The sequence below is a fragment of the Odocoileus virginianus genome, chromosome 26 (genome assembly GCF_023699985.2).
Source record: "Odocoileus virginianus isolate 20LAN1187 ecotype Illinois chromosome 26, Ovbor_1.2, whole genome shotgun sequence".
NCBI classification, from domain to species: Eukaryota; Metazoa; Chordata; class Mammalia; order Artiodactyla; family Cervidae; genus Odocoileus; species Odocoileus virginianus.
This window is the reverse complement of record NC_069699.1, coordinates 12,510,358-12,535,385: the sequence shown is the minus strand read 5'-3', so window position 1 is coordinate 12,535,385 and position 25,028 is coordinate 12,510,358. Positions and strand designations below refer to the sequence as shown.

The 25,028-nt window shown below is 47.9% G+C and overlaps 1 protein-coding gene across 11 annotated transcripts in view; it reads right to left on the bottom strand.

Annotated features, from left to right (window-relative positions):
- Positions 1-11,090: 11,090 nt before the first annotated feature.
- The window catches only part of TRAK1 (trafficking kinesin protein 1), a 99,880-nt gene continuing 85,942 nt past the window's right edge, over positions 11,091-25,028 (bottom strand). For 4 of the 11 annotated variants that reach the window (XM_020872443.2, XM_020872435.2, XM_020872439.2 and 1 more), the window contains 3 exons: positions 23,462-23,800; positions 16,007-16,109; positions 11,091-13,941 (listed from right to left, as the gene is read on the bottom strand). In XM_020872443.2, the coding sequence (XP_020728102.1) occupies positions 13,143-13,941; positions 16,007-16,109; positions 23,462-23,800 (1,241 nt within the window). In that variant the 3' untranslated portion in view covers positions 11,091-13,142. Of the gene's footprint in view, positions 13,942-14,567; positions 15,215-16,006; positions 16,110-21,029; positions 23,801-25,028 lie in introns of those variants that run through there. The other 7 variants (XM_020872436.2, XM_020872440.2, XM_070455492.1 and 4 more) reach the window with 4 other exon arrangements.

Sequence of the window (25,028 nt, the reverse complement as noted above, 5' to 3'; positions counted from 1 at the left end):
CCTCTTTCTCTGTGTCTACAAATGGCAAAAGGTCCTTTAGTCTTCAGAAAGTTCAAGGAGGGATTCCTGACGTTTGGGACCCAAGGATGAATCCCTACAGTCGATGATCAGAGAAAAGGGACCTGGGTTTTATCCAGCAAAGGCCCAGGTGGCCTGATGCAATAGGACATGAAGCCCCAAAGGAGACAGACATTGGAAAGAAGGTAGTCAATTTACTTTACAAGGAACACTGCATTTTGGTTCCATATCAGTTGGACACCACCCAGTGACAATCTATGTGTTACTTTAGTTCTCAGTCTTTGATATGCCAAGTAGGACCAGATCCAAGCATGCATGGCTTGGGGTTGAGGCCTGGAGTTCATTAACAACTATATGGGGTTACCTTCCTGAGTTACTCTCCCTCTCTCTACAATCTCCCCAGAACTTTCCAGTTACCTGGGACTCTCCTTTTTGGTCCTCCACCCAAAAACTTGGCTCTGGTTATCCTGTTCTACCACACACTCTCATATTTGGGCCCACGTTCAAGTCTGAGTAATGGAAGAACTGTGAGTGGAAAAAAGCAATAGGGGTTGATGAGACCCTCTTGAGAGCATAACTCCTCCGATCCAAGAGCCAGTTTCCTTGGCTCATGACTGACTGTTACCACTGTGGCTGTGTGTTTGCCAGGGGGCTGTGGCATGAAAGAGAAGAAAAGAAAAATGGAATATTTATGCTCTCTGGCCATTAGGAATTCCCTTTTTTATTCCTTGAGCCAGAACTAAGGGCTATCTCCTGGACATGGGTTTGCTGTGCCCCAGACTGCACTTTTAGTCCTAGGCTATGTTAAGTTCAAGAAAAGTTCCACACACAGTCTTCCAGGCCTGCTCCTACATCCTCTTTGCCCACCAGTACCTGGTAGTTTCTATGGAACTCTAGGATCTTGATGAAATATTGTCTCAAGATGTGATGAAATTTAAAAACCCAGTCACTCACACCATCAGGGTATTCTCTAAGATTGGGTGCCTTATTTTTTTATCTTAATTCTGAATATTTTACTATAATTTCCAAGAGCCTTCTGGTTTGGAAAAATCTCAAGACAGCACAAGAGTTACTGACAAGTGGGATATTACATCTAATCAAACTCCAAGACTAGCAACTTTCCTACCTTTTCGTTCCCATGGCTCATATGCTGGTCTGGGCACATAGAAACAGTGAGAATTGGCAAGAGTTCAAGCCTTTCCTGCCCTAACACTTCTGGACTGTAGCCAGAGTGACTCACATTGTTTGATCTTTTTCCAAGTTCCATTCTGGAAAGGATTCAACTGCTCTCTTTATCACCTTGTGTATACTGTTATAAGCCCTTCACTGGCCCAACAACATGTATGGAAGCACACCTGTATGTCAGGCACTATGCTGATGTGGCAGGTACAGCAACCAAGAGCTCCAGTGGGAGATTTACAAAATCACAGTACAGTGCTTCAGGAATTATGGCAGATACTAATAATATTCAAAGGCTGGGAGAGAACAGAGCAGCAGAACTGGCTGAATTAAGGGGCAGGACAGCTGGGCAGCTGCCCTTGGAGCCAGTCTCAAAGGGACATCTAATCACCACGGCAGCAAATCAGGTGTCAGTGAATTTCTTTATACTTAGTAACTTAGTTAACTGAAGAAATGGGCATCCATTCCTCCCCTACAGAGGATGACAATGCCCTCAAGTGGACAATTTTTTAAAGAAACCACTCCTATGGTTGCCAGCTCCTCTCTGTAGAGAGTCGCACTGAAATCTGCAGAATTCAGGCCCACTTCTTTGCCAACCTGCTGATTAACCCTCCCAGTCAGTTGAAGTTTCCAAAACTGGATAATTCAGGGCCCCAGACTGTTTATTCTAAGAATGGGTGATTTCTTTAAATCTTAATATTGGAACTTTTAATATGACTGCCAAAAGGCTCTAGGGTTTGGAAAATCACTCAATGAAACTGAAAAGGGAACAAGAGCCACTGACAAATTCTTTTTGTAGAATTAAACTCAAGGAAAAAAAGGAACTCTTAAATGTATTTTGAAGACAAGTTGGTAACTATGGTTACCTCTAATTAGTGAGCAGCTCATGGTTTCCAGATTTGAGTGGAGGAAAACTGAAATGAAAAACAATTCCAAATTAGTAAAAATGCTAAGTTCCATTGAGTGCATGTAATGTACTTTAGAAATGCAATTTAATGTCTGTTGAGTCTAGTAATTAAGAAGTTGGTCTTGCATTTTGGATTCTTTAATTTTATTTTTTTCTGTAACTTATCATTATTGCATGTTACAAAAATATTGGCCCATGACAGATCAGTTTGAAAAATAAAACCAACCAAACTGATCCTTCACCATTAAGGGTTTAGAAGTACCACACTACATGTTTTTAAAGTCCCAGGGATTTGACACCTGGCTAAGCCCCTTGTCTTCACCCCTGTGTAATCTGCTGGTCAGAATTCTGGCCTTGACAACAGCCTCAGAGGGGGCCAGAGATTGGGCATCAGCTGATGCAAATGAAGGGATCTTCCTACCCAGTTCCCGAGCCAAACAACCATTTCTGTGGTGGGTCAGCCACTCATACAGCTGAGCACAGAAGGCAATAGCTTCCCACAGACTAGTGACCCAAGGGTGATGAACACTGGTGGCTGGAAGTTAGGCAACCAGGAGCGTGAGGAGTCACATGCATGCTGTTGCTGTTATTCTGCTAGTCTACTTATTGTCACAGGTGACAAACAGAAGTCTCTGAGAAGACCAAGGGTTTATGTACTGGAGGGCTTGGGAGAAAACACCTCTCTGACTTTTCTCTTCTGAATAAGATAGCTAAATGTTGACCTGCACTTGTGAGTCTCTGCTACCAATGGCCCCCAGTGCTGCGGCTGCCTGCCCCTAGAAAACCCTGTTGAATTCTGCCTTGCCCTGTGCCTTCCCTCAAACTGGGGCTCCCTAAGGGAGGGCTGTGTCTCCCCTTATTTTCTGGTTCCCTGAAGGAAGGTTGTTATCTCCTGCCCCCTATGGTTCTCAAGGACAGGGTTGTATTCCTTCAGAGCGAGCTCTCTGAGGCAGGGCTGTATCTTGCCCTCAGACTGTGGCTCTTCAAGAACAGGGCTGTTTCTGTTTTCCTCATAGGAAGCACCCTGAAACAAGGCTGTGTCTCTCCTCAGACTGTGCTGATTTTTCTTCTTTTTTAAAAATAATTAACTAATTTATTTATTGTTATTATTACGTTAGCTGCACTGGGTCTTTGTTGCTGGGGCTTTCTCTAGTTGCAGAGATTGGGGGTACTACTCACTGTTGCGGACATGAGGCTTCCCATAGCGGAGCTGTGATTCTGGGGTAGGGAGGGGAGTGACGCTCAGTACTTGTGGCGCCTGACAGTGAGATCTTCTGTGTCTCCTGAATTGGCAGGTGGCTTCTTAACCATTGGACTACCAGGAAGTCCAAGAGCTGTGTGACTGAGAGTGGTTTCCAGAGGCAGGACTGTTTCTGTTATCACACTGGGGTCCCAGCAGTCTTGGCAGGTTTTTTGTTTTCTTTTGACTATGCCCCTCGCATCTTTCGGGATCTTAGTTCCCGCACTACCGGTTGAACCCCCGTGAGGGCAGTGAAAGAGTGAAAGCAGCGAGTGACCCCGAGGGGACACTGTATCTCCCCCTTCCTGTGTCTCCTCAAGGGCAGAGCTGTGTTTCCTCAGACTGAAACTTTCTAAGGCAGGGCGGTATCTTCCCTCAGACCAGGGCTTCCTGACAAACAGCTGCTCCCCTCAGACTTGGAGTTGCTGAGGCAGGGCTATATCTCCTCAGACTGGCTCTTCAAGAGCAGCGCTGTTTTTCCTCATAGTGAGGCACTCTGAAACAGGGTTATGTCTCTCCCTCAGACTGTCCTGTGTTCTTGTTTTAATTAACTAATTTAATTAACTAATTTATTTATTATTATTATTACTATTTTGGCTGTGTTAAGTCTTTGTTGCTGGGCTCAGGCTTTCTCTAGCTGCAGAGAGCTGGCCTGCTACTTTCCCTGAGGAGCAGCACCAGCCTCTCATCACGGAGCAGCTCTAGCGGGAGGGACCTGGGCCGGGGCGCTCGGTACTTGTGGCACACTGGCACGTGAGATCTTCCCGTGTCCCCTGCGTTGGCAGGAGAGTTCTTAACCACTGGGCCACCAGGTAAGTCCAAGTGCTGTGTGGCTGAGAGTGGTTCCCTGAGGCAGGGCTCTTTCTGTTATCACAGTGGGCTGGAAGATGTCTTGGTGGTATTTTCTTTTGGCCAAGTGCCTCGTGACTGGCAGGATCTTAGTTCCCGCACTAACGGTTGAACCTCTGTGAAGGCAGTGAAAGAATGAGAGCAGCAAGTGACCCCTGTGGGGGAACGCTATATCTCCCCCTCTCCGTGTCTCCTCAAGGGCAGAGCTGTGTTTCCTCAGACTGAAGCTCCCTGAGGCACTATTGCATCTTCCCTCAGACTGGGGCTTCTTGAAGAAGAGCTGCTCCCCTCAGACTTAGGATTTTGGAAGCAGGGCTGTATCTCCCCCTCAGACTGTGGCTCTTTGAGAGCAGGGCTGTGTTTCCTCAGCTTGTGGTTCCCTGAGGGTAGGTGTGTGTTTCCCTCAATTCTGGGCTCTCGGAGGAAGAGCTGTATCTCCACTCAGAATGGGGCACCCTGAAGGCAAGGCTGTTTTAACCCTCAGATTTGCCCTCCCAGAGGCAGAACTATATACTCCACTAGTCTGTGACTCTTGGAAAGCAGGGCTCAGTTTACCTCACAGTGAAGCTCCCTGAGGTAATATATCCCACTAGTCTGTGACTCTTGGAAAGCAGGGCTGAGTTTACCTCACAGTGAAGCTCCCTGAGGTAAAGCAGTCTCTCCTCTCAGCTTGGGGTTCCCTGAAATGAGAGCTGTGTTTCCCTTAGATTTGGGCTCTCTGAGGAAGGGTTTTATCTCCCTTCAGAATGGGGCTTTCTGAGCGCAAGACTGTATCTCCCCTCAGATTCGAGTTCCCTCATGCAGGGCTGTGTCTCCCTTCAGACTGCGTGTCCCTGGAAGGCAGCGCTGTGTCTCGCCTCAGATTTGGTTTCCCTGAAGGCGCACTCACTCCTCTCACTCCTCAAGCTCAGGGCTGTGTTTGGTCAGAGTGGGCTCCCTGAGGCAGGTCTGTTTCTGATCTCAGTATCGAGCTGTGTGGCAGGTCTGTGTCTCCCTCCCAAATTGGGTCTCTTTGAAAGCAGGACTATCTTTCACGACAGTTGGGCTCCCTGAGGTATGGTAGTGTCTCCCCTTCCAGTTTCCTGAAGGATCATTATATCTTCCCTCATTGTAGCTTCTCAAGGGCAGGGTTGAGTTCCTCAGAGTGAGTTCCCTGAAGCAGGGCTGTATCTCACTCAGACTCTGTCTCTTGGAGAGCAGGGTGGAGATTTCCTCACAGTGAAACTTCCTGAGGTAAAGCAGTCTCTCCTCTCAGCGCTTGGAACTCCCTGAAGGAAGAGCTGTGTTTCTCTCAGATTTGGGCTCTCTGAGGAAGGGCTTTAACTCCCTTCAGAATGGGGCTCCCTGAAGACAGAATGTATCTCCCCTCAGATTCGAGTTCCCTCGGGCAGGCCTATTTCTCCCCTCAGACTGGGACTCCTTGAAGTCAAGGCTGTGTTTCCCTCAGATTCATCCTCCCTGAGGCAGGGCTGTGTTTCCCCTCAGATTCCACATCCCTGAGGGAATGCTATGTCTCCCCCTCACTGTGGCTCCTCAAGCTCAGGGCTCAGAGTGGGCTCCCTGAGGCAGGGCAGTTTCTGATCTCAGTATTGGGCTCTGTGTGGCATGTCCATGTCTCTGTCCCAGACTGGGTCTCTTAGAAAGCAGGACTATCTTCTCTGCTAGATAGTCAGTGGGGTTCCCTGAGGTAGGGCTTTGTACCCCCTTCAGTGTCTCCCCTTCCAGTTTCCTGAAGGATCACTATATCTCCCCTCACTGTGGCTTCTCAAGGATAGAATTCTCTCCCCTCAGATGAGGACTCCCTGAGGGTAGGGCTGTTTCACTTAGATTCCAATTGTGGAAGGGCTATATCCCCCCTCTTAATGGGGCTCCCTGAAAGCAAGGCTGTGTCTCCCCTCATTCTGGGGCTCCTTGAAGACAAGGTTATGTCTCCCCTCATATTTGTGTTCCCTGATGGAGCTCAGTATCTCCCCCTCACTGTGATCTTTAAGGGCAGAGCTGTATCTCTCCACAGATTGGAGCTCCTTGAAATCAGTGCTGTGTTTCCCCTTAGAGTGGGGCACCCTGAAGGAGGGCCATATCTTCTTCTCAGGCTGTGGTTCTTCAAGAGCAGGGCTGTGTTTTCCCATAGTGAGGATCCCTGGGTAGGGAGGTGTCTCCCTTCAGACGGGCTCCCTGAAGACAGAAATGCTCCCTTCTCAGACTCAGGTTCTCTAAAGGAGCTCTGTGTCTCCCCTTCTTTGTGGATTCTCAAGGGCAGGGTCTCCATCTCTCTTGAGGCTTGTGCTCCCTGAAGTCAGGGCTGTATTTTCCTTCAGACTGGGGTTCCCTAAGACAGAGCTGTATCTCACTCAGGCTGTGGCTTTTGGAGAGCTGGGCTGAGTTTTCCTCACAGCGAAGCTCCCTGAGGTAAAGCTGTCTCTCCTCTCAGCTTGGGGCTTTCTGAGAAAGGGCTGTATGTCCCTTCAGAATGGGGGTCCCTGAAGGTAAGTCTGTGTCTCCCCTTAGATTCAAGTTCACTCAGGCAGGGTTGTGTCTTCCCTGAGACTAAGGGTCCCTAAAGGCAGAGCTGTGTCTACACTCTAACCGCAGCTCCTTGAAGACAGGATGATATCTCACCTCAGATTCCTATTCACTGAGGGAAGGCTGGGTCTCCCCCTCACTACGGATCCTTAAGGGCAGGGCTGTGTTTCCTCAGAGTGGGCTCCCTGAGTCAGAACTCTTTCTAATCTCAGTATTAGGCTCTGCATCTCCCTCTCAGACTGGGTTTCTTTGAGGTCAAGACTGTGTTTTTCAGGGTGGGGCTCCCTGAATAAGGGCTGTATCTCCCCCCTCAGACTATGGCCCTTTGAGAGCAGGACTGTATTTCACAATAGTGGGGTTCCCTGAGGTAGGGCATGTATTCCCTTACAGTTTCCTGAAGGATTGCTAGATTTCCCCTCCCTGTGGCTTCTCAAGGACAGAGCTGTCTCCCCTCAGATGTGGACTCCCTGAGGGTAGGGCTGTTTCACTCAGATTCTGGCTATGGAAGGGCTATATCCCCTCCTCTTAATGGGGCTCCCTGAAGGCAAGGCTGTGTCTCCCCTCAGTCCGGGGTTGCTTGAAGAGAGGGTTGTGTCTCCCCTCAGATTTGAGTTCCCTGATGGAGATGTATATCTTCCCCTCACTGTGATCCTCAAAGGCAGGGCTGTATCTCTCCACAGACTGGGTTTCCCTGAAGTTGGTGTTGTTTTCCCTCAGAGTTGGGCTCTCTGAGCCAGACTCGCCTCAGACTATGGTTCTCTGAGATCAGGGCTGTGTTTTCTTATAGTAGCGCTCCCTGCTACTACAGACATAGAACTGTGTCTGCCCTCAGATTTGGGCTCCCTGAAATCAGGATTGCATTTCCCCTTAGTATGGAGCTTAGTATGGAGTCTCCCCCTCGGACTGTGGTTCTTAGAGAGCAGACTGTGTTTCTCCTCAGATTCTGGGTCCCCGAGGGAGTGTTGTGTCTCCCACTCACTGTAGATTCTCAAGGGCAGAGTTGTATTTCCTCGTAGTGGGGCTCCCTGAGGAAGAACTGCATCTTAGAATGGGGCTCCATTCTTAGAATGGGACTTCCTGAAAGCAAGACTATTTTCCCCCAATTCACACTCCTTGCTGCAGAGCTGTGTCTCCCCTGATTTGGGTTCCCTGAAGTTGTTCTGTATCTCCCCCTCTCTATGGGTCCTCAAGGGCAAGGCTGGGTTTCCTCAAAGTGGTCTCTTTGAGGCAGATCTGTGTCTCCCCTCGAACTTAGGCTCTTCGCGTCAGGGTTGTGTCTCCCCCCATTTTCGGTCTCCTCGAAGGAGTACTGTGCTTCCCTTCACTGAGATTCCTCAAGGGCAGGGCCGTTTCCTCATTTTGGGGTTCCTACATGCGGGTTCAGTTGCTCAGTTGTGTCTGACTCTTTGTGACACCATGGACTACTGTAGCCAGCCAGGCTCCTCTGTTCATGGAATTTTCCAGGCAAGAATACTGGTGTTGGTTACCATCATATACTCCACAGGATTGTCCCGACCCAGAGATTAATCCTGCATCTCCTTCATTAGCAGGTGGATTCTTTACCATCGTGCCACCCGGGAAGCCCCTGATGAAGGTCATCCTCCTGTCAGACTTGATCTCCTGAAGTCGGGGTTGCCTTTCCCCTCAGAGCGGGTCTCCCTGAGGTGGGGCTGTGTCTCATCTCAAATTCAGGCTCCTTAAAGTAGGGCACTGTGTCCTCTCAGACTGAGGCTTCCTCAGGTATTCATCTTGCTTTCTTTCCTGGGATCATTCACATCTGATCAAGGCATTGCTGAGCCTCCATGTTGCTGGCTGAAGGCCCTGCTTTCCCTCTCTGGTTTTCAGTTCTCTGGAACTTCAGAGTTTGATCAGCTTGAACCTTGGGGTTTCGTGTGGTGAGATCCTAAGTACCACTGAACAAGTACTTACCCCAACCCTGGATTCAATAACAAAGAATAAAAAAGTATTTTAAAAGAAAGATATATTAAAAGGGGGTGGGTTCATTTCAAAAGATGGAAATACCTTAATAGAGAATAGTTTTTTGTAAACTGTTTTTTAAAAAATGCTTTCCTGTGTCTCCTGGGAGTGGCAAGAAGCTATTTGGGGTGGTTTCCTCCCCATCCTGTGCTCAATTTTTTCACTAATACCCTAAACCTGTGTGTATGCCATCCCCTGGCTTATGAATGCCTCCCTTCAGTTCACCTGGCCTCATGACTTTCCTCAATATTTCTACTAGGACAGTTGCCTGCCTTGAATTATTGATACTTTTCAGGGAAATGCATACCCATCTGATTTTAGGATTGGACCATCAGGCAGGTTCCTTCAGGTCTTCTGCTGTCTCCAAGTGCCCTCTACAGGCCAAAGAAAATAAATCCTCCCAGGACATAGTGTTTTCCAGCCAGGAGCCCAAATGTGCAAAAATTTAATTAAAAAAAAATTTTTTTTAACTTAATCCCTCTTATAACCTCCCAGTCAGTTAAGATAATTCATAACTTTCTACCTACACCAACTTCTCCTCAGAAAGCATCTAGGTTCTGTGACCAGCTTTCATTCTAGCTTGTGGGAGGCACATGTCCACTTTATTTATCCTGTCTTACCCAATGGTTTTAACATCCACTGTTGTCTAAATGAATTAGTTAAATAGTGGTTTCTCTAACTCTATTGTCCTTCTATTCACCTTTCTACTTAGAAGTATGCGTTCTAGGTTCCTTTTCCCATCCCTCCTCCATACCTTTACCCTCTGTTTGAAATGCCTTCCCCACTTGGCAAATCCTACTCATCCTGGAAACCCAGATGCAGGGTCACCTTGTCTCAGAGGCTTCCTGCACCAGTCGGTAGATTAACTCATTCGCTCTCTCTCCCCTTCAAGCGTGGTGGCTATAGCTACAGCTGCCTGGCCTCCCTGAGCCTCTGAGACAGAGGCCCCTCCCATGTCAGGACACCCAATCAAACTCTGCCTGATCTGGCACAGTGGTTCTCAGAGCTTAGTGAGCCCCAGGGTCACCTGGAGGACTTAGCAAAACATACCTGGGCCCTAGCTCCAGGGATTCTGATGAAGCACCCTAAAACTTCACTGGCTTAACAACGAAAGTTGGTTTCTCCTTCAGAGCATACGTCAAATGTGGGACGGCAGGTCTCATGGTTCCTTGGAGATCCAGGATGATGATGGCTCCACCAGCTTGTGACACTACCATTTCAAATGCTTGAATTTACAGCAAGAGAGGAAAAATCATGAATGGCCTTTTCTCTGCTTACAGCCCACTGGCCAGAAATAATCCTGTGCCCTGACCACTGCAAAGTGGCTGGGAAACATTGGCATCACAAGGACAATTTGATGAACACTGGTTTCTCTGCCATAACCACTTGCCCCTTATTTACTGGCACACAGACACACAGACTTGCTCTGTGATCCTCAAACACACCAAGTGCGTTCCTACCTTTGAGCCTTTGTAGCAGCTGCTCTCTTTGCACTGATGCTCCTGTGCCAGAGCTCACATGGTCGATTCAAATGCCACCTCGGACAGGCCTTACCCAACTGCCCAAAGCAGCCACCTAGTCCTTCAGATCAGCCTATTTCCATTCTCTGTACAGCCCTTATTATGCCATGTTTGGTTATCTCTTCCCTGTTAAAAGATTGTATGTATACTCCATGAGAGAAATCGAACACTTATCACCATGTTCCCACTACCTTCAACAGTGCCTGGTCCATCATAGATGTTCAAAATATATTTCCTCAGGTCAGTAACCTAAGGGATTTCCCATTTACAGGTAAAAAAAATGGAGGACCCAAAGAGAAGTGACTTACCCAAGGTCACACCACTACTAAATGGTAGCACTTCATTGAAATCCATGCCACTGAAACCACCAACACTATGCTTGCTTGTGTTACGTCATTGCTTCCACACATTAAAGTGGCAGTAAGTTTTGCCATTTTCTTCTCCGTCTAGTGATCCTCCACCGTCATTGGTTTTTAAATCTCAACCAATTCCAATGGAAGGTAATATGACAACATCTATTTGGGAATTTATCCTATAGGTAAGTTCATGTATGTGGAAAATTGCATATATGTGATATTTTTCTCATCTCAGTGTTGTTACCGTGAAAGTTTAGAATTAACTTAAAGGTTCACAGGGGTGTGTATGTATTCACAGTGGGCATGTGCACATGGAAGAGTAGTATACAGCCCTGAAAAGTAAGAGCGTGCTTCCAGCTCTGACTGGAAGTTTATCTAAGGGGGAGTATTACCTTATAAGAAAGGTGGGATACAACAAAAGTATATGTCTTTCATTTAAGTTCCCCCAAGAGCTGAATCCCTCATGTCTTTCAGAGATCAACTCCTCAATGAAAAGAACAAAATACAAATCAGTAGCAGTGTGGTTTCCATCATTTGAACTTATTTTATTGGTACTCATCAGCAAATAAAATTTTATTGTTGATTTTGGATGCATTACAACACACTTTTTGGTAGTGGTTGCACAATGTTGATCATTTATTAACTATACTAAATATTGCAACCTCTGAATTGCTGAATTTTACATGGGTATTTCCTTTGTGGTGATGGGTGGCTCCTCTCTCTGAATACATAAAATGGTCCATTCCATCCATGGTTTTCATATTCCTTTTTTATTCTACCTACTGCTTTAAAATACATTCAAATAAAAAGATATAAGTTCCGTGCAGTGAGTGCACACATACCACAGAGAGGAGGGTTGAAAACATAATTAACCAACACCCTCGTGTTCAGAGAATAAATAGTCTGAAATCATGGGACTGAAGCTTGCTCCTGGGAACTTTCTCAAAGTATCTTCTGTGGACAAAAGTTCACACTCACTCAATTGAAGGATACATCTTTTGCCAAGGGGGTGGAAGAAAAGGGAAATGGGGGTGCAAAACGATGATTTTACTTGCATATGATGTTATCCTTCCATAAACATCTAGAACAAATGGCCACAGAGCACCGTGATGTGCAGTCCCCAGATCAGAATAAATAAATGATCTGCTTGGACTGGAAAGCCACAGACACACTGTGACCAAGTTGGATAGGACAGAGAATGTTTGTTTAAAATACAGCACACACAAATAATAAATAAAAGTTTGAAACTTAGTGGATGACAGCGATGGGACCAGGCTCCCTGTTTGTTCATGGTTCTCATAACACCTCTACCTTTTCTTAAAGATAAAAAGTGGCACAAGGACATGAAGGGCTTTTCTGGGACCACTCTCTTCTGAAACAAGAGGGCAAAACGTGAGGGTATCGAATGGCTGCAACAGAAGACCACAGATGTGAGAATACGCTCAAGGGTCTCGGGTCTAGAGTAAAGACCAGAACCAGCGGACCACCAAAGCCTTGCTTCTCTGTGAACCAGTTTGGTGTTACCTTTGGCCGTGTTTCTACTCTTCCACTGTTGACAAGTTTCATTCACCACCTTTCCCCCGACCCCTTTTCCTTAAGGTCCTATTGTTAAAGTCACGTTGGGTCTGGTCTTAATCAATTGGCTGTGACACTGGGTCCCAGAAATAAGCTGCTATCTCACTAGCTGCTTGGTGTGTCTGAAACTTGTATTTTGGTGTCACAGAACCATAGAGAGAACATTTTACTGCGACTTCCCATCTAGTACCATTACTTCCCTGCATATATTAAAAAAAAAAAAAAAACATGGAAAAAGTAAATCACACGAACACACAGGGGCTGCCAAATGGTGCAGCAGGAGTGTAAATACATTCTCTTTCAGGTCAGATATCTGGCCTGACAGTGGATTACAAAACATGGAAGGATGACTTCGCATCGAAGGCATGAGAAGAAAAAGTCACAGGTCAAAAAAAGAAGCAACCGTCCGTTGGGGCCAAGCAGTTAAGGTCTTAAAAAAGCTGGGACCCCAGAAAGAAAGAACAACTCTTCCATCATGAAAGCTACGGCAACTGCACGTGGCTGTGGACGGAGGCCCCTTACGCTCCTACGGGGCAGGAGAGGCGAGATGCCCAGTGACGCTGGGGTGGCAGAACCACTGTGCCACCTGATAGCTCAGGATGTGTGGCTCTGGCAGGCAGCCACAAATTCACTGGTTTCCTATCCATGGGATAAGAACACACTTGGGGGTTTCAGTGCTTCTCAAAGGAAAGAAGGAAAGACACCCGGCTGCTCCTGCCCCCGCCCGCCAGCATAGGCTAGGTCCTCAAGAGAGTGATGTCGGTGCGGGGGCGCTTCCTGCAGGATCTGAAGGAAGGGCAGGGTGGATACAGGTCTCCAAGTCCTATGTACACATTTTACAGAGTCTCCACTCTGCCCCCATTAGGCACGAGGTTGATTTGTCTAGCTCAGGAGGGGATGGACAGAGGAGGGCAGAGGGAGCGTGCGCAGGGCAGGGGGAGGAGAGGGAGGCGGGAGCCAGCCTGGTCTCCTCTAGGGGGAAGGGCCTCTCCCCAGCCTCACCGTAAGCTAGTTTGTTTGGGGAGCTTAGCACCCATCAAGATGCCCGAGGTGAGTGTCACAGGGGCTTTCATCTGCATGCTGGACCCCACCATGGTGGGGAAGCTGCGGTTTCGTCGGATGCCACTGTTGAGCTGGAGCCCACCGATGGCACTCGTGACGGTGGGGCATCCGAGGGGCAGGCCTTCGGGTACCAGGCCTCTGGGGACGAGGGCCTGCGCAGGGCCTGGGGGCCCACAGAGAAGAGGTCCCTGGTCCTCAGTCAAGGCGGGGACGTGGGCTCGCCCTGAGTTCACCACTTTGGCCACGCCAAACCTCCTGACTTTGTCCACGAGGTTGAGGTTGGAGACAGACACGTCGGTCTGGCTTTCACTGCTCCGGACCGCCTTCTTCTCCCTCACCTCCCTCAGGATGGAGCTGGCTGGCTTGGAAGCCAGGAAGTTGTCGTAGGGAGGGCTTGTGCACTTGAACTCGAAGGAAGGTGGAGAAGATGTGGGCGTCTGCATAGGTGAGTTGGGTGGTGTGGAGGGGATCACGGCCATCCTGGGAGTATAGGAGTGCAGAAGTGTGCCCCGACCGGCCCTGTCCCAGCTCTGGGGGTCATACACAGCTGCAGAAATGCCCCGCTCCTTCAGCAGCCACACCAGCCCCAGGGACGTGCTCATGGTGGTCGTGGACTCACGGACGTTAGTGAAGGATTCGGCCAGGCTCAGCCTCCGGGGAGTGCATGGCGTGGCCACTGGTGTTGATTTCAAGTGGCTGGCACTGCCACAAGCCGGAGTCGGGGCCGAGTTAAGGCTGATAAGAAAACACAACAGGTCATTGATCAGAAAATGCCCAGGAGAACCAAGGAAAGGGTCCGGGCCAGCCTCCTGCAGGGGTGCAGGGCAGGCCTGGGACATACTGAGGGGACTCCTCCAACCCAGGCTCCCTGGATGCCTCTTTTCATGTCTGATCCTCCCTCTCATCTGTAGAGGCCATGGAGTCTCTGAAAATTGGGGGGCTGGTTTACATTAACAGGAAGCTGCACATGATTCCCTTCTCTCAGACCTAGAGGGTGAGTACAATTGTTGCCTTTACAAGTGAGGAAATTAGGCTCAGATTAGGTGACTTACTCAACATTACACTCAGCTACTCAGTGGAAGATCCTGGATTTGAACCCAAGTCTGAGTGACCCCAAAGATAAGAGAGGAAGCCCTGCAGCAGACAGGCGCTCTGTCTCTACCAATTTCCTCAAATTCCTGCACTCACACAAACTCGGGAGTGGGGATGCTGGTGGGTGGGGAGCACTCAGAGGAACACAGGATTAGAACACAGCAGATCCTGAAGCTTAAAAGGGTAGTCTTCAAAAGGCACGGGTGGATTCCTACAAAACTGATCTATATAGAAAAAAAAAAAAAACTTATAAGCAATCCAGGGTGAAAAAAATCTGTACTTGGTCACAGAACCACTTCTAGAGAGCTTTTCCATTTTTGTTTCAGGCTGTCATTCTTTCAAACTCAGGCAAAAGCTTTCTCCTGCTACTTACTTCTCAGGTTTTTTATCCCTGATGAGGCCATAAGGACTTAGAAGACGGCAGGGCTGCAGTGTTGAGTCTTACAGCTACCATCAGAGGAGTGCCGAGGCACCAGCCTCTCCCAGGGGAAGCTCTGTCCACTGGTTTTCAACACAATCTCTTCAAACATAGAGCTGGGGGATGGGGAAGCCAGGTTCTCCAGAGGCAGGAAGGGAGATGGAGACAAGCTAAAACTTAGAAATCCCCTTCCGGTAAGAACCTTGGTTAGACCTGTATTAGTGTTGGCACTTGGCTTGACTGGGGTGTTTAGACAGGTTAGGGGTATCTGCTGTCAAGGCCGAATTAGCCAGGCACAACCACAGAGACACATCCACGCCCACGTTGCGGGTTAGTGGCGGCCACACGTGCACACACAGCTCCTTCACAGGGCCCTGCCAGGCGGGCCCTGCTGGCGGTGTGCTCACCCCCTGCCTTGCCCGTGGGCTCACTCTCTGCCCTACATCTGCTCTCAGCTCAACAGGGCCTGGGGTTGCTTCGTCGTCCTCCTCACATGACCTGCGGAGAATCATTCATAGTTGAAGGTGCTCCTTGGGGTGGCTGCTCCCTCCGAGCTGGCCCAGCTCACCTCCCTCCTGTGAGATACTTTCCACTCACCCTAGCACCTCGCACCACAGAGAAAATGGTTGAGGGGGGTCACACCACCAAGTTGGGGGAGACCGTTTTCCCTTTCACCAGAAGCTCTGGGAGGTCTGAAATCTAGCCAAACAGACCCTTCCCCTGACCCCACCAAGGTCACACAAGTCCTCTCGTCAGATGGTGCCAACTTCTATCACTTCTTGGAGGCACCCGAGGGAAATGGACCACACCAAGCATGCGGTTCTGTTCAAGTTTTATCATTTCAGTTGTTACAGTGTGGCTGTGATGCACGCATGGTTCCTGGGGCTATTTCCAGAGGCATAAGGGCTACCACAGGGTTCAGTAACTCCATTCTGTGAAAGAACATGTTCTACTGGGAAATTTTGAGGCAAAAAGCCAACAGACTTGGCCTTAGGGCCTGCGGTAGTGCCCTGAACTTCAGCTGGTTGAGGTGGGGCCTAAGAATCTTTCATGGCCAATAAGAAGGCAACTTAAAGTGGGTCCAGGTCTCTCTATTCTGTGCTGGATCTGAATCAATAGGGGTCTTGATTCAAAAAAAAAGATGGGACTTGAACAGGTGAGAGATGCTTCCACTGGCTGGAGTTGGTTTTGAACAACCCTCTTTCTACTTCAGCTTTCCTTGACATTAAGTCTCGCAGGGAGCGCTCCCACCTCACCCCACCCTGCCCACCCCGCGGCTGGGTCCCTTACCTTGGTGTGACCCGCGTGAGCTCGTCTGAAGGATGCAGGATGCGACAGGTGGTGAAGGTGAAGGTGGAGTTGGTCTGTGACATGCACTTCCCAGGGTGGTGGGCTAAATTGGGGGGAGGGGAGGAACAAGATATAGTCCTTGCATCCAAGTACACCCACGAGAAAAGTCAGAGTCCCGCATGGCCCTCGACAGATGCAAGAAGCGATGAGCTACCTTGTAAACTGGATCTGGGCGAGGAAGGTGAAACGCGAATGTTCTGGGTCGAAGGTGGTCCCTCAAAAACAACCACACTTTTGAGCACTGGAATGCAGAGCATCGAATTCCAGCTTCCAACCCAATCCAGACAGGGTTTCCCATCAGCGTTCTTTGGCCAGTAGTGGATCCAGTTTGAAGGGCCAAAGGGCCCTTGGGGGTAAATTTGGGTTCCCTCCTCAGAGATCTGAACCGGCTTCCTTCTTTTGTTGCTTTACTTTTCTTTTCACTGGCAGATAGGTGCCAAGCTCTGCCAAGGGGAGGGGAGAGGTGCAGGGCAGGGAGATGCACAGCGCAAGGCTCATGGGCTCCCTTTTCAGTTGACACAAAAAGGGGCTTGAGGAAGCTGGCTCCACTACTGCCTATCTGTGGTCGGCAGGGAGGGAGATGGAGCCTCAGCTGCCTCAGCAACAACGCGGCTGGCAAGAGTCCCAGGGCCCAGGCTCTCTGCCAGGGCTGGGCTGGCACACAGCACTGTAAGCAGCACCAGTCCCCCTGAGCTGCTTTCTTGCCATTTCTAGGATGTCTGGTTTCTGATGAAAATGATTAAGTTGTCCTCAACTTATTTCCTTTGAAAGCTCCAAAGAGTTGTTAAGGCAGCTGAAGACTAGGATCTGGAGCAAAGTAAATCACAGAAGCTTTAGGACCATGCATCAGAAAACCGCAGGTGAGAAGTAGGAAGACAGTCTACAGGAGACATCATGATTGTAGAGGTCATCCTCATTCACAACTCAAATGTAAAAGGAAAAAATTAAAATAAAAGGAAAAAAAAAAGATGTTGCTCCCAATAGCATGCGTAGTGAGGTCTAGGATCATTCCCCCCTCCCCATCAACTCCACCCCTGCAGCCTCTCAGCCCCCAGAGACCTCCTGGGAGAAAAATTATTAGGATATTGGAGGCCATGAGCACGCTGAAGATTCAAAAGTCTGGAACTAGAATCTTCTAGCTGTTTATGGCAAGTTTTCTCTTGGATTTGACAAAAAGGAAAACAAACCAGAAGAGATCGGTGCCCCAAACCTACAGATCCACACACAGGTGACTGTGTCTTTAAAAAAAGAAAAAGGAAAAACAAGAAACTAGATGAAATTAAAAAAAAATATTGGAGACACGCAAATTGAAGGCAGGCAGGACAAAGCCAAAGCACAAAAATGGTGGCAGTGACTCAGGAGCTATGCAAGACTGGTTTGCCCTGATGACTGTGGTCCAAGTCATCTCTGTGTGTCAAGGAAGGCTCTGGTAGCCCCTGGTATGGCAGCCAGCATCACAGCCACAAGAGCAAACTCTCAGCCTCAAGGAGCTCCAGGCAAAGCAGGAGCGGTGTGGGAAAAACATGTAAAAATAGCCTTTATGCATCTTTGTTTCTCAATCAAAAAAGTAGTGGTTTAGGAACTCAGATAGCTGAGAAATGACTGTGAGCAAAATAAAAAGGGAAGAAGCTATGAAGAAAAGGCAACCAACCAATCACGATTCTCTGATTGCAATAAAGTCTAGAAACAAAAGCAACAGAAAACCTGAGAAAAGCATCCCAAATAACAGGCATGATGGGTTATTTGGGAGGAAGGAAAGAAAAATGCAGTAAGTAGAATTAGGACAGAACAGTTATAAGAGAGAGAACATTTTTTTAAAAAAAACAAACAAAAGCAAGGCTGGATTTAAACTTAGAAGCATACTCCATTTAAACACATGGCCAGAATATCAAATCAAAAGGTCACACACGTTCACCTCCTCCTCCACCCCATTACGTATTGGATCTTCAATCGCAACAGCTAGTGTGAGATGGACATTTTAGACACCATTGCATCAGCAGAAGCAAAACCCATCTTAGGCAAATGGGTTTTGGGAATAGGAAAAGGCTGCTAAAATTCAGAGGTCATCATTCCCCAGAAGCGATGGGATAGCTTGAGAAGACCGAGGTAAATCAACAAGGATCAAAAGTGCCAAAGCCAGAGGTTCAGCCCCTCTGCAATACCACTGGGACGCCTGGACCCGCCAGCTCTCTGAGTCACCACTGCCCGCCAGGCCGCTGCAGCATCTCCCTTCCTTGGGATACAACACAGACAGAGTGAGTTGCCACAGAGCCGTTAGGGGCCGATTCCTACAGTTCTGTGTACAGGAGAGAGCAAATTCCCAAAGCAGGAGGTGCTAAGAGTCTTTAGGGCAGGGAGCAGGGGCTCAGGGAGAGGGCCCAGGCCCTACTGCACCCCAAAGCCCTGCCTTCGGTGCTGTGAGTTCACCTTGTGCTGTTCACATGAGGCCTCCAAGGACGGGGTTTCCTGGATTTAATGCTCTGACTTCCTACTTAAATCCTCCTTCTTTTTCTCAGTCTGATTGGAGGACCGCAGTGTTGTGAGCTAGAAGTACAAACACTGACAAATACTTTCATCAAGTATTTTATTTAGGAATGAACTTGCATTTCTCCCCCTGTCCTCCCCCAAGCCCCTAATCCTTTATTATTTTTCTTTGTTCTTCCTCCTCCAGGTTCTGAAACTGGTACAAAATCCTAATCTATCAAAGGGAACTTTTATACTTAATTAATCCTTGATTATTCAAGATTGTCTCTGCATGAATTTTTCTGGGGAAAAAAAAGTTCTGTGATGAGTCCATGTGGGAAAAACTCCATAAACCTTTGTTTGCCCTGTGCTTCATCATTAACATAAATGCTGTTTGGGACTAATGCAGTTTTAACAGGTGTTTTTCTCTGAGGAGTAGGGAAACAAGGGCAGTTTCAGATAGAGCAGAACCAGTTTTTATCTTTTCTTTTTTAAAAATAAGATAAAAGTTATTTTAAACTACACAGTGTTACAAGATGACATTTGAAAACCCTTAGTACCAGGCTTAACATTGGCCTGTAACTCTTTTTCTCTGCTTCTTAAGCATTTCTTCTACACAGCCCCCATCTACAGTTTGAAAGACCCATGAGTCCCCAATGCAGACATTCAGCCCATTGGTTCCAGGAAGGTTTCTAGCACAGAGACTGAAAACCACATCACAAGATCTTATTCTGGATTCTGTACAACTTTTGGTTCCTGCAAAACTTAAAAAAATGAAAAGTTTAGTTGACCCACGGCACCACATTGTCTACCCTCTGTTTCATCTAAAGAGTGACTGAACAGAGGAATAATCTCATGGCGTGGCAGACAGAACCGGAAATTCTTTCAAGTGGCTTCTGGAGTATCTTCAGGAGATAAAGTGACTTTTTGGAATGCTGTTAAAAAGTCAAAAGTGCAAATGTAAAAATCTCTTTGGAGTCCTAACATGCCAACAGAGCTGGATCCTGTGCCCTCTTGCCTTCTTGTCTGTCCTTCTTGTCTGCAACCACCGACATGTGCGGGGAGCTGGCCTGGCTAAGTTGCCCCAAGTTCATCATCCAGCTGGTGCTCCTGGAGCCAGTTCAAGGGTGCACTTCTCTAGGGCATCACCAGGTGGTACAACTGGACAAAAAACCTGAAACTCAGTTCCCACCCACGTGCTCCCTCAAGGGCCCTTCACTTTAGAAAAGGCTGAGTGCAAATACCCACTCAACAGTCCATGTGGGTGCCCCTCCCAGCACTGGAGCACCCCCCTATAGTTTTCAGAGATGAGGTTCCTAGAGAAAGCGTTTCTAGAGAGCAGGCTTGTTCTGGAAATTTTAAGTAGGGTTGACTCCATGCTGTTTGAGACAAGTCAAAAAAGCAATTCTTCATTCATTTTTCCACTTCAGGCTGCGCCGACCTGTTTTGCTGTGGTGTAGCATACACTTTGATGCAAGAGCCCAGAACTTCCTTAACATCTCCTAATACAGGGGTGTGAGCAGATCCTGGCTCTGTCCACCATGACCAAATTCCTGTACTGCTACACACCAGAGCGAGGTCGAAACGTCTGGCCGCAGTGGGAACTTCTCAGCTCTCTAGGTGGAGACAAGAAGGAACATTCCCAGACACAATGGTCTGTGAATTGAATGTACCAGACTTTTCCTTCCAGATTCTTCAGGTCTCCACGGCCGACGTTCCCTCACAAGCCCCTTTGGGTCCTGCTTCCCCAGTGGGACTGTGAGAGAATGCCCACTGGAGGCTTTGTTCATACCAGCCCCTGCTCCAGAGGAGGCTGGGGTGATACTCAGTTCCTTTATCGTCTGCTTTTTTTGGACGTTACTGAGTTACTTGCTCAGGCAAGTAACTTGCCTGAGCAGAGCCTGTACCTATGTCACAAATAAGAAAGCTACAAAGGAAGCTGGTTCTTGGCTTTTGCTTCTGGGGGGCTGAAGAGCTGCACCTTCAGGGATTTCCAAGGGTATTTTTGACCAAATGAGATTTTTGCTTTCAACACTTACTTTAGGACCTCAGCCCCAAAGATAACACAGCTCTACGGCAGAAGCATTGCCAGGCAGGCTGCCAGGACGTGTAGGAGTCTGTTTTAGGACATTTCTCCTACTGGAAATGGTCTCCATGTGTATGAGTATTAAATAAGCTGACCTTTACTTTCTTCTATGTTGCTTTAATCCTGCCTCTGTCTTCCCTTTAAAAATCAAGGCATCCAGGTAATTCAACTGGACTGTCCCTCCAAACCACCAACCATCTCCTGACCTAACTGTGTGATTTTAAACTCTAATCTTAAACCTTTACCACATGCAGGCTCTTCACTACACATAAATATCGAAAATTCGAAACACTGACAGCACAAGATTATTTCTGATAAAAGTACACTTTCTCAAAAAAAAAAAAAAAGTACACTTTCTCTATGAATTAAAACAAAATACATTACTGAAATAAAGTAAAACTAATCATCTAAAAATTGTTTTTCATAATCCATTTTAATCATCTAAATTATTTACAAATATAACAAGGATTCATCCTTTTTAAAGACATGGAATTATAAAAATCAAATAATAATACAATAATACATTAAAATATATTAATAAATATTTTTCAGTACTCAAAATGTTTTCTCCATGAGAGAGCAGGCTCTAGACAAAACTGCCTAATATATAAGTTTTCTCAATTTCCTCCCATAATGCCAGTTGTTAGAAAAGAAAGGCTAATCACCTTCTGTCTTCAAAGGTTCTCCCTACTAAGTCTTCCCAGGCAGATGGAAGCTCCTGGAATTGCGCTGTTTGGCAACAGGAAAGGGGAGACCAAGGCAGAGAGCAGGCCAGCCTGAGTACAAACCCCAAGACAGAGGACGCCCCGGGCCTCCCCGTGGAGGCTTGTCCGTCCGCCCACAACTTCACGACTATGTGCTTAATGTCACTCAGGACCCTGGGATGAGTCGCGTCAAGTGACGAGCTTCTTACAGTCCAAGATCAGAATGGTCCCGTCATTCCCCACAGAGGAAAAAAAGCCAAATCACTGGCCATGCCTTTCCCTCTGCACAGAACTTCTGACACATCTTACTCAGAAAACAATCTCAGAAGAACCCTTGTCTAGATGATCAGACCCTCTCTAAATTCCCTTTAGCAATCTATCTAGTTCTTTTTGCGCCACACACTTCCAATGTGACCCCTCTACAGTTTCCACTGGAGGTTTGTGTGCTCTTCTCAAGAGTTGTTAGGATGGATTTGTTCCAGGTTTGAGGAAGGAGGTAAGAAGCAAGATATGCCTCTGTGTGTGGTTAGGAAAGTGGTCAGGACTTAGCTCCTCAGACCTGGTCCCCTTGCCCCTGCTGTCCTCAGAGGGATATTCTTAGCTGATTTGATAAGCGTTATCCCTTCTCTACAATTTTTCAAAGATGAACCTAATTGTGCTTCTTTAAACTTACAGCATCCACTTCTATTTCACCTGTTGGACTGCAGGGAGGGGTCACCACACTTAACACAATGCCTGCAGCTTCAGTCACAAAATCAGCAGACACAGTGTCTCTTGAACCACTGTCTGCCTTCCAGAAGGGCACTGATGCTGATGACAAAAGGAGGTAACAATACCTAAGCTGGTTTCCTCTTTGTGAGAAGATCCTAAATAATAAGCATTTTCATTCCCTTGCAAGCTGAATCTGGTAACTTAATGGCTAAAAAATAAAAATAAACCTAGGTGTTAAACAATATTTTTTACTTGGTGATACCTAAAGTTTATGTCAAAGGAAAAAACATTTAAAAAAGAGTCCCTTGGCCACAAGTGTGTGAACTTACCCAGGGGATGGGAGACACCACCATGAACCTCAGCTCTCAACTGCTCTGTACTATATGCGGAGTATTGTACCTTCCATGAATGAAAATTGTCAGTCACAAAGATGAATGTGCTCTTCTCAAACCTGGTGACTTGGAAATGTCATTAGGAAGATGACATTGGGTTAATTCTTCTTTATCTGGGTCTCTCCCCCTCAGCCCAAGCAATGAGGAGGTCCAGGAAGTCTGGGTAAATAGTAACCTATGTGATCCTGTGATCCCAGGGCCCCGAGCACAAAGCCTTGCATCCCAGTGACCTCTAGGATGTGTAATTCTGCAAACTCATGGTCATAAATTTAATATGGGGGGGCGGGTGGGAGAAGTGGGCGGGAAGAACACAGAGATCAGGCAGGCTCTTTTCCAGATTCATCTAGAGTTCTCTCTCTAGAAAAGCTTACTGACATCCTCTTAGGGTTTGCTGGATTAAGGAGAATTGCTAAAGCACTTTTAAAAAATCCACTTTGAACACATGTATAAGCTGGAATGAAAACACACATATCTTCACTACAGTTAGGAAATGAACAGGCTGATCTCTGAAGTGCTGTCTGAAATCCTGAACACTTTCTGGGCTTCCAATTTTAATGTATTATGCAGGTAACAGAGTCTTTCATTAACCTTCTGAACATTCCAGCACTCAAAATTGCCCAAAATTGCCCAGCTCAGCTCAGTTTGGAGGTCATCAGAGGACTCGAGAAGCTGCCCCTTAGACATAGGAAGCAACCCAGAACAGAAATGGGGAGCTGATGTTCGGGATTGGGGGGGGAATGATGGGGCAATAATCCACTTCTTTTTAGCAGCCTTTCCTGCTCCCCTTCAAGAGCCTGCTGGGCCATGCACCTCCAAGATGGGCAAGGAGCCGCACCCATTTGTTACAAAAGGAGGCATCAGACTCTATTAAAAAACGGAACCCCACGATGGTGATGCTTTCATCATCACCCACACAGACGAGCAGAAGCTACAGACAGAGAGCCACTACGGATGGTGCTCGGAACGCAAGTGAGAATGGCCTGGAACTCTGCCTCCGGTAGAGGTGCCAGGTTCACAGGACTGATGGCGGTGCCCTCACCAGACCCCTCCTCCTCCTCCTCGGCCGCTGGCGGCTCCTGCATCTCCTCGGGGAAAGCCTGAGGCCGGCTTGGGGAACTTCTGCTGCCTGAGACAGTCACACGTGCTCGGGACCTCTCACCTGAGGTCTCTGGGTGCTGAACTGGCGTGGAGGTAGCTAGGCCCGGGAGGGAAATGTGGTCACCTGTGTCGTCTTCTTCAAAGTCGTTAAGGCAGTACACTTCGTCCAGGTCAACATCCAGCGTCCTGAAGCCCTTGGTGACCACACCAGGCCGGGGGTCCAGAATGCCCCCGAGGTGAGGCTGGGCCAACTGCTGCCAGTGGTGAAGGGTGGCAGAACCTTGCGAGGAGAAAGGGTGGGGGGAAGGGGGTGACAGGGAGAAGAGAGGGTTAGGACGGGAGTCTAAGCTGATGGCTCTTCACCACCCTCCAGCGCGGAGTGCGGGCCCAGGGGGCCCCAGGCGTCGGAGGTGGACTCTGGGAGGGACACCCACGGAGTTGCCTTGCCCCCCTCCTGCTGCGTGTCAGGCGCTAACCCCTTCCATGCCCAGAAGGAGCACCAATCTCAGGGCAAAAATCATTTTTTTAACAAAGTAAAATTAACGTCATACTATGTGTCAAGGATGTTGGGTGACAAACCTTTTATTTTAAGCAACTGATGTTAACCCCCAAATCCAACACAGAACCACTCTAGAAACAGAAGAGGAAAAAATAAGCACAAAAAGCTCAGAAAGAGGGGTGAGGGGCGGGGGTGGATATGGGTGGATTCTATGCCAAGTGCACAATGCTGGGAACAGGGAAGACAGCAGAATAAGATGATGTCAAACCCATCCTAGGCACCCACATCAAGAGAAAAGCCAAAAGAAATGAACATAGCACATGGATAAGTGGTGGGCACGGCCGTCACCCCCTTTACCTAAGTTTTCTGATGCTGCCGGCAACCTCGACAGGCTATAGGTTTGGGGAGTGGGAATTGGCTTAAAGAGATGTGATTTAAGAACATGCAAGTCCACCCAGAGGTCTGAAGCAGAGGAGCCAATCTCCTCAATGACACCAGACCCTGGGACTCAGATGACACAGTGTAAGGTCTGTAATAACACCAGAGTGTGTCCCTGAGGACCTTGAGGGTATACCAGGTACTCACAGAGAGAGGAAGTCCAAGACTAAGCCTTGTTAGGAAGCCTGGGCTAAGCAGTGTATGTACTGAAGAACAACATCTCAGATCCTTTAGCATGTTGCTCTGTGCCAGGATTCTGCCCAACCCATCTGCCACCAGCAACTCTTTCCCCCTTAGGACATTATTACCTCTTACATGGCTCTGGAATTGGGGGTGCCCAGCCCATGAGGCTGGGCATTTTATCCCCATTCCACAGATGAAGAAGTTGGCCACACTGAAAATATGCCAAACTCAACAGAGAGACTTTGAAAGTGGTTCTCAAGCATGAAAATGCAAGAGACTTCCTGCACAAATAACCTCTCAGACTGTCACTGCTGGCTTCCTGAGGGCATCCTCTGTGGAGGAGGGCAGCGATCCCTCCAGGCTGCCCTGGGGAAGGTCAGAAAGGGGA